This window comes from Saimiri boliviensis, chromosome 15, assembly GCF_048565385.1.
Source record: "Saimiri boliviensis isolate mSaiBol1 chromosome 15, mSaiBol1.pri, whole genome shotgun sequence".
Lineage (NCBI taxonomy): Eukaryota > Metazoa > Chordata > Mammalia > Primates > Cebidae > Saimiri > Saimiri boliviensis.
The window spans coordinates 90,779,913-90,796,538 of NC_133463.1; the positions used below are offsets into that span (position 1 = coordinate 90,779,913).

Here is a 16,626-nt window from a genome sequence, read left to right on the forward strand (position 1 = left end):
CGCCCCCGGAGGCCCCGCCCCGCCCCCCGGAGGCCCCGCCCTGCCCCGCCCCTCCCGGAGGCCCCGCCCCGCCCCGCCCCCGGGCCGCGCGGGCTGCCTGGGAGTCGCGGGTCCAGCGGCGTTCAGAGCGCGCGAGGCTCCGGGAGCGCGGCGAGGCTGCAGGCGCCTGCGTCCACGGCGGTGAGTCCGGGGCCCCGTCAGCTGCCCGCACGCGCTCGGACCCGCGGCCTCGGCTGCGGTGCTCCCTGCGGGGGCCGGGGCGGGCGCAGGTGGGAGCCGGCGGGAGGGGCGCGGGGAGGCGCCGGAGAGGGGCTGGCGGCTGCGGGTGGGCCCGACCCCGGGGAGCGGGGCTTCTCCTCCCATCCCCCCGGGCCTCCCCGGATTTTCCCAAAGATCTGGAGCGGGAGCGGGAGCGGGCGGAGGCTGCCGCCAGGAGCCTCCCGGCCGGCCCAGGGCTGCGCAACCACCCGGGCCCATCGCCCAACTCCAGACGCCCCTGGCCCCCACGTGGGCCGGGAGGGACAGCCCCTCGGACTCGGGGAGAGGGCACGGGGTCTCGCGGAGCTCCTGGCCGGAAGGGGAGGACCGGGGCGCTGGAACTCACCGCCGATTCCTGTTCTGGCACCGGTGGTGCCTGCGGTGAAGTCCTAGGAGTACGACCTTCTGGGGGGTCCGCCGGGCTCCCCCCACCATTCCGGGACACAGGAGAGGCTCCCGCCTCTGGCTGGCTGAGCAGCTCCTAGATACCTGGCTCCAGGGGCAGCCTTCCCTGAGCCTGGGGATGAGCCTGCAGCCTGGGCCCCAGGGGCGCCCGCCACAGTCTGCCGGCTTCCTCGGGGCTTCCTGGCCCAGCCAGCCTTCCTGACTGCCTTCCACTCCCACCGGTGCCTTAGCTCAGCCTCGTGGCCCGGTGGGTTGGGTGCCACCCAGTGGGCAGGTGGTGGCACCAGCTGGACCTGTTCGTGGCCCTGCATGCCAGGACTTCCTCAGAGACAGCTCAGGTTCCCCCACACCAGAACGTCACTTCATGCGGGAGAAACTGGAAATCTGTCCTCCTCAGACTCCTCCCTGAAGGTGGGGACAGGCCCCAGCAGGACTTGGCACTGTTCTTGGCCCTCTAGGGCTCACACTTGCACCCCAGGATGGCAGTCAGGTCTCCGGGGCTTCACCGGCCGTTTTCCTCTTAAAGCCTCTGCCCGGGCCTCTCTGGATCCGTTCTCTTGAGGTACCTTCCTTTCCCTTTTCCTCCAGTGCCCAGCACTAGCTCCTCAGGCCCCAGAATGTCCCTCCCCCTCCTCTGCCCACGGCTGTCCCTGGCAGAAGGCAGCAGCCTCCCCCTCCAACACCAGGCACTCACGAAATAGAGAATCACGACCCCAGCTGGGCGTGTTCCAGATTCTTTGCCCAACAGTGCCATGGGTCCCTGGCCAAGGGAGGGTCCTGTGCAGAGGCCGAGGGGCAGTGCTCAGACCCATCTGGCCCCTTCCTGCTGGTTTCTCAGTGCCCATTTCCCAGCCACAGGGGGAGTAGCAGATTGCTAGTGGCTGCTGGCCTCAGTACCGAGCCACATTTGGAATGGGGAGTGCTTTCCCTGGGTCATGCCCCCACCCAGCCCCAGGTCTCCATTGCAGGGTCCAGCCCTACTAGGGTTGTGGGGTGTCCCCTATCACTGTGCTGAGGTGCTGGATCCGAGAAATAAGGAGAACACACCAAAGGACTGGATGAGAGCAGCTGGGCTCGGGGGCCAACGCCACTTAGAATCGGAGTCAGGCGAGGCCCCGAGCGTCCAGGCACGGGGAGGGGTAGTGAGTGAGGTCATCTTAAGCCAAGCGCAGTGGCTCACGCCTGTAATCCCAGCTCTTTGGGAGGGCGAGGCGGGTGGATCACGAGGTCAATAGATCGACACCATCCTGGTCAACATGGTGAAACCCCGTCTCTACTGAAAATACAAAAAACTAGCTGGGCATGGTGGTGCGTGCCTGTAATCCCAGCTACTCAGGAGGCTGAGGCAGGAGAATTGCCTGAACCCAGGAGGCGGAGGTTGCGGTGAGCCGAGATGGCGCCATTGCACTCCAGCCTGGGTAACAAGAGCGAAACTCTGTCTCAGGAAAAAAAAAAAAAAAAAAAAAAAAGGATAGTGATAGGGTCAAGACAATCATGTGAGTGATAAACAAGGGGCTCACCCCCATTAGGTCACCGAGGCTAGGAGGTGGGCAGTGTGCATCGTGCCACATCTCCTATCTAGGGGCAGGCAGCTCCTAAGGCTTTCTATAGGAAGATGTCTTGAGTCAGCACAGTAGCCAGAGAGCTGACAGGGCACACAGCCACCGAGGCTCGATCACACCGGAGGGCCAGCCTGAGGCCAGCTTTCCACAATACTGAACGCTGCGGCCTGGGCCGGTCTGCCGTGTAGCGCATGCCCTTTCAGGCAGGGGCACTACCACCTGAGCCATTGACTCTTACCCTGGTGTGGCTGTTTTCCCTAGTTCATGCTGTGCAGCATGTCCACTCCTGACACTCCTCCAACCACAAACTAAGATACGATTATGTTGTGGTACGCGAGCGAGTCAAGGAATGCGCCACGCTCTGAGATTCAATTATGCATCCTTTATTATGCCAGCCCCCGAGAGTGGCTAATGCCCAAAATTCTCTCGGCCCCTAAGAAAAAGTGAGGTGGTCTTTTACACCCTAGTTTTAAAAGGGAGGGGGAACCTAGCTGAAGCCAATTTTTCACAAAAGCAGAGTAAGCAAAAAGTTAAAAGATAAACTGGTACATGAGAAATAAACCAGAGCCAGGTGCGCAGGGTAGTCATGAAAGACACGCAGCTTACAGACCCCGGGGGCTCTGGGCGCTGACGGCACCCGCATCCCCAGGCTCTGCTGGTACCACTTAACTCAGCTTCTTATCAGCAAACGCATTCCTGGAGGTGCCCCCGGTCAGCCTGCCCCTGCTGCATACTACAGTTACATACTCAATGGTGGGAAAATAACTAAAATGAAGAAGCTAGATGGAGTCTGTCCGGCTCAGGAAGCGAAAGCCTGCACAGCGTTTAGTCTGAGAGAGTTTTACCTGGCAAAAAGCAGGTTGTCACAATATACAAGGATTATATAAAAGGAAGTAGGGGGCCGGGCGCGGTGGCTCAAGCCTGTAATCCCAGCACTTTGGGAGGCCGAGGAGGGTGGATCACGAGGTCAAGAGATCGAGACCATCCTGGTCAACATGGTGAAACCCCGTCTCTACTAAAAATACAAAAAATTAGCTGGGCATGGTGGCGCGTGCCTGTAATCCCAGCTACTCAGGAAGCTGAGGCAGGAGAATTGCCTGAGCCCAGGAGGCGGAGGTTGCGGTGAGCCGAGATCGCGCCATTGCACTCCAGCCTGGGTAACAAGAGCGAAACTCCGTCTTAAAAAAAAAAAAAAAAAGAAGTAAGTGAGCAGTCAGTTCTTCTTGAGGCGCTAATTGTGCCGCGGCCTGCTTAGCTCTCCTTCCTCGGTGTCCAGAAGGGGGGTTACCCACACATCATGTCAGGGGAGCTGCCTGGGCTCAAGACACCGAGCCACCTCATGGAAAGTTCTAGATACAGATTAGCTAATATACACAGAAACACACACGTATGGGTGTGTGTGTGTGTGTGTGTTTATGTATATATATGTGTGTATCTTTTTTGAGACAGTCTCACTCTGTTGCCCAGGCTGCAGTGCAGTGGCATGATCATAATTCACTGCAACCTTGAGCTCCTTGGCTCAAGAGAGTGTCCCACCTCAGCCTCCCAAGTAGCTGACCCCAGGCACGTACCACCGTACCCAGCTAATTTTTCTATTTTTTGCAGAAACACGGGGTCTTACTATATTGCCCAGGCTGATCTCAAACCCCTGGCCTCATGTGATCCTCCTGCCACGGCCTCACGTAGCATGGAGATCACAGGCGTGAGCCACTGTCCCAAGTGTTGAAAAGCATGTGCTTTGAACGAAGAGACTCCTCAAACAGGCTTTGTGTGAGCAACATGGCTCTTGATTCACCTGGGTGCAGGTCGGCTAAGGCCGAAAAGGGTGTCAGCCAAGGGCAGTGGGATGAGTTGGTTTTGTAGGTTTGGGGTGGGCAGTGGAAAGTTACAGAGTAAGATCAGTTACAGTGGTGGGGTAGGGGCAGGGATTGTACATGACCGTAAGTTCAGTTACAATGGTGGGTGGGGTAAGAGCAGTTAACATGGCAGGTGGGGCGAGGAGTCACATTATCATAGTAACAGGAGGGCGGGGTAGGGTGAGGGGCTTGTCCGGGAAACCTCTGCTGGGCAAGCTCCCATGGGGTGATTAGGGACGATGGTGAATGCAGGTGGGGGGCGCTCAGCAAGGTGAGCAGGACTTCAGACTTAGCCTCCAGGCTTGCTCATGGAGACCTGACACCAGCCCCAGACTAGCTATTAGGACTGATCTCCCAGAGCCCTTGGCAGAGGCCACTCACTGCGCTTCCTTTTCTGTGATTCCGAGAAGGCTGGTGAGTTTCCCGCTCTTGCCTGTGCGGCCCCCTCCCGCCAGGTTTGGGGAGGGGTGTAACCTAGATCATGGCTGCACCGAATGAGGGGCGGGTCAGGAGCCAGCAGGGAAGCCCTGAGCGCTGGCAGGTCCCCACCCCCCTCTGCTGTCTGTGTCCTCGTCTACAACATGGGGGTGCGTGGTCCTGGGGAGGAGCGAGGCCCCCCTGGCCCCTGACCAGCTGTGTCTCTCCAGAGCAGGACAGGCTGCTCTGGCTTGGGACTCCTAGGCAGGACCACCGTCCTCCGGTCTCCAGAATGAAGACCTTGCTGGTGCTGCTGGCTGCCCTTCTGGGTGTTGAGCGAGGTGAGGTACCCTCGGGGACCCCAGACCTTTGTCCGGCTGTGCCCTGCTCAGCTCCCTCTCCTCCCTTCTCCCCTGAGCAGACACCCCAGGGGTCCTTCCACACCACTCCCAGCAGGCTCACCCACCTGGCCACACTGTCTCACTGGGTTTTCGTGTCACTGGAGCTGCTCCAGGGCCAGAAAGGGTGTCACTGTCCTTGCTCTGTCTCTAGCCTGGGGCCTGGTATACAGTAATTTCTCAGTAAATGTCCACTGGGGTCAGGCCTTGGAGGGACCCTGGAGGCGTCCCTCAGACAGGTGTGTCCCTCCACAGCCGGCTCGCTGATGTGCTTCACCTGCCTGAACCAGAAGAGCAATCTGTACTGCCTGAAGCCCACCATCTGCTCCGACCAGGACAACTACTGCCTGACGGTGACCGCGTCCGCCGGCATCGGTGAGTGCCAGGCCGCCTCCCTCCCCACCGTACCCACAGATGCCATGGCTGCTGCCTGCGGCCACCTGCCTCCCCTCACAACCTCTCTTCCGTTGCAGGAAAGATCGTCACATTTGGCCACACCCTGAGCAAGTCCTGTTCCCCGGCCTGTCCCCTCCCGGGAAACATCAATGCTGGTATAGCTTCCATGGGCATCCGCTGCTGCCAGGGTTTCCTGTGCAATTTCAGCGCGGCCGACGGCGGGCTGCGGGCCAGCGCCACCCTGCTGGGTGCCGGACTGCTGCTGAGCCTGTTGCCTGCCCTGCTGCGCTTCGGCCCCTGACCACCCAGAGCCTGCGCCCGGCCCCCTAGCTCAGGAAGGAAAGCCCAGCCCTCTCTGGATCCCACAAGGGTGTGAGAGCCCCTGACTCTACATGTGCCTGATTCGTGCCCTTGGTCCCAGGTCAGGCCCACCCCCTGCACCTCCACCTGCCCCAGCCCTGCCTCTGCCCCAGGTAGGGCCACCTGCCCTCACTTCTGGGGTCGATGATGCGACCTTCCTTGGGGGACTGTGGAAGGGATGAGGGTCCCCTGGAGTCTTAGGGTCCGGCATCAGGACCAAGTCCTGTGGACACACTGAGAGGGCCCCCAGTAGGGATGTGTGCCTGTGGGTGTATGTGGGTGTGCTGTGCAGGTGTGAACATGTGGCAGTTGCTGGGGCCTGTGTTTGGGGAGGGAGGGGTGCCAGCAGCCTGCAGAGCCCCAGTCCCCTATAACCCCCTGCCCTGGCACAGTCCCCCGCCCTTCAAGGGCAGCCTTTTGGGGGTGGGGTTTCTGCCACTTCTAGGTCTAGGCCTCTGCCCCAAATCCAGCCAGCCCTGCCCCAGCCCAGCCCCACATTGGAGTCCTGCTGCTTTGGTGCCTCAAATAAATACACATGTCCCCCCCTTCCTGCTCTGTGTGTGTGGCTATCCTTAGCGGGACAGACTATCAGGGGTCCTGGTGTCTTCTGTGGTACAGCCCAGGAGGTGGGGGGGGAGAAGCAGGAGCCCCCTGAGCCACAGCCAGCTACTTGCCTGGCTCGGAGAAAGCCCCTCCCCTGTGCTCTCCCCGTTCTCAGCAGGTCAAGTGAGTTCAGCAGCGGAAGGAGGTTGGAGGCATGGAGAAGGGAAAGCGGGTGCAGGAAGGAGCACGCTCAGGCCGGGGCAGCACCCAGGGCTCTGGGACTTGAGAACGGAGGGTGTCTGTGTGGACCCACTGGTGCAGAGGGCACAAAAGCCCGGCTGGGGCAGGACCGGACGGGCCGGGGCTTAGTGAGTGGCCTGTGGGAGGGGCAGGGGCGCCCACGCAGAAGCCGTGCCTGGGACTGCAGCGCTGCCCGCTTCCCCCTGGCAGACACCGTGGTGGCTCCTGACGAAGGAAGCCGGCCTGGCCACCAGTGCCATCTGCAGTTGGGTGCTGTGCGCATCCCAGGGGCTCCTGGGGCTGGGAGGGAAAATGAACAGGCACCAAATGGCAGTACATTTGTTCATTTCTCTGGGACAGTGTGGGGAGCAGCCGGGGCCTCAGCCACTCAGCTCCAACCCTGGTTGTCCCCAGCTGGCCGGAGGCTGTGGTGTGTGTCAGGATCCCAGGGTCACCATCCCACAGTGGGGGCCGGTCGCCCCTGTGGAGGCTCACGATTCCCAGCCCCGGCAGCTGATATGAACAGCCATGTCCTCCTGGGTCCTGAGGTCATGATTCGTGTCTGAAACATGAATCATTATAGCCACCCAAGAGGGCCATGAGGCGCCCATTGTGACCGAGCTGGAGGGCCTGGAAGGGATCAGTGCGAGGAGGGCCCAGCCACAGATCAGTCCTCCCTGGGGAAGAGCAGCCTCTGAGACTGAGCCAGAGATTCTGCAGGGAGTTGGGATTCGCCGAGTGGGTCAGCCTGAGAAATGCAAGCAGAGAACAGGGTGGAAAGCAGAAGTCCAGGCGCCCTGGGCACTGTAGCCAGGAGGACAGAGGTCCCGGCGTTCGGGTCCCAGTGCGCAGCGCACTCATGGCGTGGTCCGCCCAGAATCGCAGGTGGCTTTGCTGGAGGGAAAGAAGCCAGTCCATCACAGTGGGGCTGGCAGGAGGAAGCTGCCCCCAAAAACCATGGCCAGAAACCTGGATCTGACCCAGGGACACAGGAGTGTCGTGGGCGCTGGGCAATGACAGAATTTCCAAAAATGCTTGGTTTCTGCTAAAGCTAGTTTGCGCTTCCATCTCTGGGCACCTCCACTTCCCCGGTGAGCTCACAGGTTTCTAAGTCTCACAACCACACTGAGAGCAGGGCGCAGGCACCCCACGTTTCCCAAGGGGAGACAGGATCAGAGGGCCTCCTGGGATCTGGGACTGGGCCCAGCACTCCCTCTGCCCTGGGTTTAGGGCTGAGGTCAGAGGCAGCCCTGATCGCCCTGGGGTGGTGGGGAGAATGGTCCTGCGGGGTTCCTGCAGCCCAGGGACAGGTGATTTCACTGAGCAGAAGGTGGAGCCTGCCTTGTGCCCTGGGCCTGGGGCAGAGAGGGAGGAGCCCAGCTTGCTGAGTTTCAATTTCCCGAAGCCTGGGGGAGGGAGACTGGGTGGTGGGAGGTGCTGTGGTGAGGCCTGCAGGGGAGGGGAGAAAGGAAGGAGAGGGAGAGCGGGGAGAGGAAGAGAGGCCCATCTCAGGGCCCTGGATCTGAGCCTCCCCCCCAGGGATTTCCCACGCACCCCCAGAGCTGGATGCAGCCTCATCCGGGCCGCCGCTCAGTCCCTGTGGGGACTCTGGGCAGTGAGGCCAGGCAGGACCCTGTGCCATCCACTGCGTCTGCCCCTTTGACAACACCCACTCTTCGGTGCCTCACACAGGCGGCCAGCCTGTAGGCCCCGGACCCTCTCACGCTGTCCACAGTCATGGAAACCCAGCAGCCACGCCAGGCCTGGGCCCACGGTGCCTCCACCCCTCCGCTCCCTCCATCAACCCCCAGCACGTCTTCCTGGGGGGCCCAGCCCCGAGTTCGAGACCCTCCAGGCTGCTCCTAGACCTTGGGCTGGGGCTGAGCCTGATCCTGGCTGGAAATGAGCTCAGGCTGGGCCGCCTGGGGAAGGCCCTCCCGTCTCTGAATGCCACCCTGGGGAATTTGCTGGGACTCCTTGAAGGCCACAGGCCAGACCCCGCGAGGGTTAAGAACAGGACAAAGTCTCCGGACTGAGCATGTGCATTTTCTGTCCGGGCCAGCAGGCAGCTGGCTTCGGGGTGAGGGGGTCTCTGGGCTGTAGGGTGGCCAGGCAGGGGCATGGGTGGGGGGGGAGCTGAGGGCTGTGCTGGGCAACCACCCTGCCCTCCTCTAATTTACCCACCAGGGGCAGTGTCAGGTGGGCTGGGCTCACAGCAGGGCCCAGAGGAGGGCGCCCAGGCTAAGCAGGAGCCCCCTCGCAGCCAGGCCCCAGAGGCCAGGCGGAACTTGGGCAGCCTTATTAGAGAGGCTTCCTTCACAGCAGGGCATTTTTATCTTTTCCATCTTCAAGTTAATCTGTCATCCATCCTCAGTTTCTATGGGGTAAGACTCTCCAGGGACCCCAGGACTGGCAAATTTCATAACATGGACACAGGGAGCGCCACAGCCCTTGGTAATGTAGCTGAACTTCTGCCCTGTGGGCAAGAGAGGAGGGCGTCTGGCACAGGAGGCCTCGCCGACCCCCGGGACCTGCCGAGGACCGCCTCCTTCAGGGAATCTGGAAGCCAGTGGGGACACGGAGAGAACCAGAGAACGGGCCACGGCCCCCCGGCCACGCCAAGCCTGCGTTCCATCAGATGGAGGTCCCGGAGCTCTGTCCCCAGACTCAAGCTTCCACCAGACCAGGGGCCTCAAGGTTGGCTGAGAGCGCCCTGCCCACCCCCACCTGCCCCTGCCCCGGGCCTCACCATTGATAGTGCCAGTGGCTACAGCAGAGGGACAGCTTCCAGCCTGCAAGGGCGGCACTGGCTGGGATCCAGGACGTTGACACACTGGAAGCACTCGAGACCCTGGCCTGGGGTGGGGCAGGGAGGGCGCAGGTCAGGGTCGGAGGCTGAAGGGTGGGTTCCAGTCCCTCTTACCCTCTTACCAGCATGGGCAGCACACGGGGCAGGGGGCTCAGGCACCCTTGGCCACTCAGAATTGTGGGCAGGGTCCTGCTGGCATCTGGAGCCCCCAGCATCGAGAGGGTCTCACGCCTATCTTTAGGCCTCCTTCCCAACCTCCCCGTCAGCCCCCGACTCACTGGGCTTCACCCACAGCAGTACCAGCAGCAGCAGCATGGGGCCGGCGACCTCCATGGTATTGGGTGCAGGTGCACTGAGGGCCGGTGCGGCGCGGAGGCTCTGAGCCTGGAGAGAGCCAGGGGACGCCTCACACTTCCAAGCCCGTGTCCAGTTTTTAATAAGGAGCCCGATTGCTTGGAACGTGCACATAGACTATGACCTCATTCCATCATCTCACAGCACGTGATCGGAGGGGTAGCAAACCTTCCTTCCTGACACGGCTGCTCTGGAAGCCAGATGTGACCTGGGGCAAGACCAAGACCCCCCACCCCTAACCACCGCATCTCTGCCTGGGGCCTCTCAGAGCAGAACAGACCTGGAGGGAGGAGGGGCTGCGATGAAGAAGGGAGGGGAGGGTGGCCCCTGGAGTCGGAGGATGGCATAAAAAGAGAAATTCAGAGGCCGGCGCGGTGGCTCACACCTGTAATCCCAGCACTTTGGGAGGCCAAGGCTGGTGGATCACCCGAGGCCAGGTGCGGGAGGCCTGGCTGACCAACATGGAGAAATCCCATCTCTACTAAAAAAAAAAAAAAACAAAAAAAAAACTTAGCTGGGCACGTGCCACATGCCTGTAATCCCAGCTACTCCGGAGGCTGAGGCAGAGAATCACTTGAACCCGGGAGGCAGACGTTGCAGTGAACCGAGATGGCACCATTGAACTCCAGCCTGAGCAACAAGAGTAAAATTCCCATCTCCAAAAAAAACCAAGACAATTCCTGACTCATTAGAGACCAAGGCCCTGAGCTTCAGTTTCAGTTTCAGTTTCCTGGTGCATCAGGGTGTGGGAAGCAGAAAAGAAAAGCAGCCCCGTGAGATCAGGTCATGCCCAGGGCCAGGCCCCTCCATCTCAGGATGAGGGTCTCCAGCTGAGCCCCCGCAGACAGCCCACTGTGCAACAGAGCCCGGGAGGGGCCAGGCGGGGCAGCAGGCTCTGACTCTGAGACCTGGGGCCAGGCACCCCTTGTTTTCTGTGCAAGGAGCAGGGGCCCCTGTAACAGGGTGGGGTGACATGGGGGCTCCCTGAGGAGGCCCAGACCTCGGTCCTGGCTGCTCCCAGAGCCACCCTGTCCCTCCCAGTCAGTGCCCCTGCCCATCCCCATCACACCCACATCCAAATGTCTTCTTCAGGGAGAATCAGAAGACACAGGAAATGGGGCAGGGGTGACTGCCCTCCCTCCCCCAGGTGCTAGGCAGAAGGAAGAGCGGGCGGCCTGGGAGGTGGGGACAGAGCCCTTGATGAAGACAGATAAAGGCGGCAGACCTGCATGTGGATGGGTCGCCTCTCTGGTGGGTGGTCCCCTCCAAAAAGCAGAATCCACACTGTGCCCTCAGGGTTCTCTGCTTGGAGACTCTGTGGCTTCTGAGAGGATGGGCCAGACAGAGTGGCTCCTGAGAGCAGAGCTGGAGGCATCAGGCACTGAAGACCCCCAATGAGCCGGGATGGCCGTGGGCAAGGCTCGGGCCCCAGAGAACTGACTGCCCGGCCAAGCAGTGATGGGAGCACGGGTCCAACCTGAAGGGGCAGCGCCAGCAGGGCCCGTGGGCCGAGGGTCACTCTGCCGGCCGGGCAGCCACACTGCTCAGGTCCCGTGGCCTGATGGTGGCTGAGCCAGACGTCGTAACACCAAGCCACGGAGAAGTTAGACTGTTGCTAGGGATGCTGGCTGACTTGCAGTGTTGTATTTTTGAATCTTAAAATGTTTTTTTAAATCTGACCCTCAGTAAGCAGTTTATGTTACATGCAGTGCATCCGGAGAGGTGTGCGCTGTATCAGTGTGTCTGTGGGCAACGGAAGACGGCTTTCACACAGCAAGTTCTCCTATTTCATGTGATGGACTCTGATATTTTCTACTTTATTTGAAAAAGTATCGATTGTTTCCCACTCGACTGATTTTACACCCTCCATGCACAGGGTCCCCAGTTTATTGGGGGGAGGGCATTTTGTGTTTTGTTTGTTTTTGTTTTTGAGATGGAGTCTCACTCTGTCACCCAGGCTGGAACATATTTGTATGATCTTGGCTCACTGCAACCTCCACACCTTGGGTTCCAGTGATTCTCCTGCCTCAACCTCCCAAGTAGCTGTGATTACAGGTGCCCACCACCATGCCTGGGTAATTTTTCTATTTTTAGTGGAGATGGGGTTTCACCATGTTAGTCAGGCTGGTCTCAAACTCCTGACCTCAAGTGATTCACCTGCCTCAGGCTCCCAAAGTGCTAGGATGACAGGCATGAGCCACTACACTCACCCTCTTGCTTTTTGAGATAGGGTCTCCCTCTGTCACCCAGGCTGCAGTGCAGTGGTACAATCACAGCTTATCGTAGCCTTGACCTCCCAGGCTCAGGCGATCCTCCCGCCTCTGTCCCCGAAGTAGCTGGGGTGACAAGTACACACCACCACACACAGCTAATTTTTGTAGAGGCAGGTTTTCGCCATGTGGCTCTGGCGAAGAACGTCTTTTAAAAAGTGATCTTTGGCCAGGCATGGTTGCTTACAACGGTAATCCCAGAACTTTGGGAGGCTGAGGCAGGAGGATCACTTGAGGTCAGGAGTTCGAGACTAGCCTGGTCAACATAGTGAAACCCCATCGCTACTAAAAATACAAAAACTAGCCAAGCATGATGGTGCATGCCTGCAGTCCCAGGCACTCAGGAGGCTGAGGCAGAAAAATTACTTGAACCCGGGAGGCAGAGGTTGCAGTGAGCCAAGATTGTACCACTGCACTCCAGCCTGGCAACAGAGCGAGACTCTGTCTCAAAAATAAAAAAGACTTGTTGGCTCACACCTGTAATCCCAGCACTTTGGGAGGCCGAGGTGGGTGGATCACCTGAGGTCAGGAGTTCAGGACCAACCTGGCCAACATGGTGAAACCGTCTGTACTAAAAAATACAGAAAAATTAGCCAGGCGTGGTGGTGCATGCCTGTAATCCCAGCTCCTAGGGAGGCTGAGGTGGGAGAATCACTTAACCCCAGAAGGCCGAGATCATACCACTGCACTCCAGCCTGGGTGACAGAGCGAGACTCCATCTCAAAAAAACAAATATCTCTCTATCTTGTGGGAGATTTAAATGACACAGACCGGAAGGAGTGAATACAGTCAGGCGTCGTAAGGGCTCGGACACTTGAAGAGGCTGAGGGATTAACTTTCAACTCCAATGTATCCACCATGGGTGTTTTCATGTCTACATTATTCACTAAAAAATAGAGGGAGATCAAAGCAGCACAAACAGTTATCAGTGGAAAAATAAAAATAAAAAAGGAAAAATAAAAAACGGAGAAATTCAGCTTCCGAACAGGGCAGTGGAACGGCAGGACTTCCCTCTTCCTGCAGATGGAAGCCAGGCTCTTGTCACACGGCCAGGAGAGATGAGGCCCGCAGACACCATGAGAAATATGGAATTCATTGGGTGAAAAGGGAAACGGACTCAGCAAAGCCAGAGTCATGCCAGCTGGTTTCCTGCCTCACAGACTGAATTCCAGGTTCTACCAGAGCAGGAGAAGCCGGGCTCGGGCTCCAACCCCATCTCCCAGTGCACAGGCCCCGCCCCCTCCTCCCAGTGCACAGGCCCACCCCCTTCTCCCAGTGCACAGGCCCCACCCCCTTCTCCCAGTGCACAGGCCCCGCCCCCTTCTCCCAGTGCACAGGCCCCACCCCCTTCTCCCAGTGCACAGGCCCCACCCCCTTCTCCCAGTGTGCAGGCCCCGCCCCCTTCTCCCAGTGCGCAGGCCCACCCCCTTCTCCCAGTGCGCAGGCCCCGCCCCCTTCTCACAGTACGCAGGCTCCGCCCTTTCTCCCAGTGTGCAGGCCCCGCCCCCTTCTCCCAGTGCGCAGGCCCCGCCCCATCTCCAGGCATGCAGGCCCCGCCCCCTTCTCCCAGTGCCCAGGCCCTGCGCCCATCTCCCAGTGCGCAGGCCCCACCCCATCTCCCAGTGCGCAGGCCCCGCCCCTTCTCCCAGTGCGCAGGCCCCGCCCCATCTCCCAGTGCGCAGGCCCCGCCCCTTCTCCCCGTGCACAGGCTCCACCCCCTTCTCCCAGTGCGCAGCTGGTTGGAGTTCCTCCTGGGAGCCCTTTATACGTGGCTGACTCAGAATGATAAAAAATACTCAAAATCAAAAAGGCCAAAAAAGGAAGGAAAAAAATCACAGACCCAAAAGGAAATACAATACCTCATAGTGATATGGTAGCTCTAAACCCAAATCTATCACAGATGCTTTATGAAATGTAAAATGATTCAAGTTCCAATTAAAAGATAAAGATTCTCTGACTGGCTTTTAAAACACTCAATTTGTGCCGTTCACAGAGACACACATAAACCATAAGACTACACAAAACTAGGGCACAGTTGAGACTGCCTTTGCAAAATTATAACTGAGGAAATAACGACAGTGAGAGAGAGCATCTTGCCTGTACCCCTAGGCTGTCCTTGTTCGTCCCGGGGTAGGCAGAACTCACTTTGGGAAGGAATTCAGTTTATGGTTGGACTCTGAAACAAAATTGATAACAGCCCTTTCCTTGAAAAGACCGCTTCTTGCCTGGGGTCCAGTCTGCCTTTATAGGGCTAATAAATTAGCTACAAGATTAAAACTTACAATGTAGGGTCACGTAGCCTCTGGCCCCAAGAGTCTGAACCTCCGCAAGCTGTTCCTGGGGGCAATAACACTATCGTAAAACCCAAGATCAGTCAGTGCTCCAGACCCTGCAGCCCCTTGCTGGATGGCTCAGCTGACACCACCCAGTCCTGTCATGTGGCCCAGCCAGTCCTGCCATCTCACCCAGGAACAGAAGACCGAAAGAAAACCTCACTTCCACCCCTACGATTCCATCTCCAACCTGACCGAAACCCACTTCCAGAGCCCCTACCTGCCAAATCATCTTTAAAAACGCTGATCCCCAAATGCTCCGGGAGACTGATTCCAGTAATAGTGAAACTCCGGTCCCCCGCTTGGCCGGCTCTGCGTGAGTGACTCTTTCTCCGTTGCATTCCCTTGTCTGGATAAACTGGCTCTGTCTAGGCAGTGGGGATGTGATCCGACCAGGCAGTTACACAGTGGCCCACGGCAGTCATCCCACTCAGAGGGCTGAGGCAGGAGGACAACCCAGGAGTTCAAGACCCACATGGGTACATAGTGAGATGTGGTGAGGACCCTTCCTGGGTGCCTGCCAGGCTCTCCCAAGCTTGGAAATCAAGTAAAACTCTTCCATCCCTTCAAGGAAAATTGCAAGCACCTAGCCAGCCTTGAAAGGCAAATGAGCACCCTGCCAGGCAGGTGATGGTAGCACGGGTCTCCCACGCAGGCCACAGCCACAGGTGGTTCGCTTCCCTATAGAAACTAAAACATTAACACACATTCTCCAGTCTTTTAGAAACCCCCACCCCTAGGTGGAAAATGCCAACCGCTATCACACAGACCCAGAGACTCGGGAACTGAGGACTGAATTCTGACCGGGTTCTCGGTTCTGAATTTCTTCTGGAGGGGCCTGGAGGGAAACACACCTACGGGCCATTGATGTATGCCCCCATGCACACAGCACCCTGGGCATCACTAACTCCATCTGAGAAAGAGACTCCATTGTATATCTTACAGGGCACTTTGCCAACAAGGGTGAGATGTTTTGCTTAATTGAGGAAGGAGACCCTTAATCACTCTTAAGCATCTAAGACCACCTCTCCCTGGACTTCCACATTGCATTTCAATAGAAGAAATAAAGGTGGGCAGGCCGGACACCACCTTTAATCACCCTCCTATAGATCACAGGCGTGGTATGGAGGAACCCTTCTGGAAGGCACTGTTTTTACTCAAACACGATAAAACCCCACCTAAGCCACGTACCCCACGCCTACTCCATGAACCAAGACCCTGTCACATGTCACTTCTAGGGTTGTAAGCCCAAGACCCATTCCTCTCTAATTTCTGGAGTCGTAAGCCTTTATAAGGGCAGGGATTTTCTTTGGTGGGGGCTACGCTATTCAGGGTATTCTCTCTCACTGGGCTCCTGGCCAAATAAATCACCACTTCTTACCAGTTCGGTGTTTGGAGGTTTGTTTTTCGGCCTTTCCTGCTTTATAATAAACAAGTTAAAAATAAAGTCAGCATCCAAACAGATAAGGACGCACAGGCGCGCTCTTCCACTGTCACCCCTCACGAGAGGATTCTGCGACTGTAAAAGGACAGGCCCCAGCAGAGCTCACCATCTGCCGCCTGAGACTTCCTTGCAAGATCAACAGACTGGCCCAGACCAGGAGATCTGTGTTCCTTTAAGTTATCCTGTGCAGTACTGGCTTGAGCCCATGACTACAGCTCTGATACAGAGGGAACAGCAGCACAAGGGAGAAAGCCTCCTTGGCAACACCATGTAGCTCGTGGCTTTGGGGGCTGAACTAGCATCAGTAAAATTCTGACGCTGTGGGAAGTCTCGGGCATGGGAGAAGTGGTTCTCTCTCACTTGGCACTGCCATGGCACCCCGTGTATTGGTCCATGATTTTGCCTGCAGCTTCTGCTTTCCTGAAACGTTCCCATGCCCTGAAGAACCCCAGCTTGCAAGCCACCAGGGAGTTTGGGTCTTCAGCACGAGCTGTCCATTCCCCTTGCTCGGTACCATGCAATAAATATCGTTTTTCCCCTGCTGCAAATTGCAACACCACTGTTTGACTTTACTGCCCCGGTGAGAGGACCCTGGTTCAGTTCAGGAACAGTAGCAAGAATGTCAGAGGTGTCCAAACTGGAGTGACCCCAGCGTGAGTAAAAGCTGAATAAGGCCAAACCTGCTGGGTGACATTCCCAGGGGTTGGGCACTCTTGGTCACAAGATGCTTATGGCTGAGGGAACAAGTTAATAATGCTAACTAATTAATCAGACACAGAACATAAGGAAATGTCCATGTTGTTGTTGTTGTTGAGACAGAGTCTTGCTCTGTCACCAGGCACCAGGTGCCAGGCACCAGGCTGGAGTGCAGTGGTGCAATCTTGGCTCCCTGCAACCTCCGCCTCCCGGGTTCAAACGGTTCTCCTGCTCAGCCTCCCAAGTAGCTGGGACTACAGAAACATACCACCACGCCCAGCTAAT

General features: G+C 58.1%; 1 protein-coding gene across 3 annotated transcripts; it reads left to right on the top strand.

Annotated features, from left to right (window-relative positions):
- The first annotated feature begins 78 nt into the window (after positions 1 to 78).
- Positions 79 to 6,200, top strand: LOC101034082 (lymphocyte antigen 6E). 3 transcript variants are annotated; one of them, XM_039464794.2, is made up of 4 exons: positions 79 to 180; positions 4,729 to 4,839; positions 5,152 to 5,271; positions 5,370 to 6,200. In XM_039464794.2, exons 2-4 carry the CDS (start codon positions 4,791 to 4,793, stop codon positions 5,591 to 5,593), a joined length of 393 nt encoding a protein of 130 aa, XP_039320728.1. In that variant the 5' UTR covers positions 79 to 180; positions 4,729 to 4,790; the 3' UTR covers positions 5,594 to 6,200. The 3 variants fall into 3 exon arrangements, with proteins under 3 accessions (XP_039320728.1, XP_039320729.1, XP_074243340.1); XM_039464795.2 differs by having other exon boundaries at positions 84 to 180; positions 4,734 to 4,839; XM_074387239.1 differs by lacking the exon at positions 79 to 180 and adding an exon at positions 1,122 to 1,225.
- The last annotated feature ends 10,426 nt before the right edge of the window (positions 6,201 to 16,626 follow it).

Coding starts and splice junctions, on each gene's coding strand:
- LOC101034082 (XM_039464794.2), top strand. CDS start 4,791: ATGAAGACCTTGCTGGTGCTGCTGGCTGCCCTTCTGGGTGTTGAGCGA. Junction 4,840..5,151: donor CCTTCTGGGTGTTGAGCGAG/GTGAGGTACCCT, acceptor GTCCCTCCACAG/CCGGCTCGCTGATGTGCTTC. Junction 5,272..5,369: donor GACCGCGTCCGCCGGCATCG/GTGAGTGCCAGG, acceptor CTTCCGTTGCAG/GAAAGATCGTCACATTTGGC.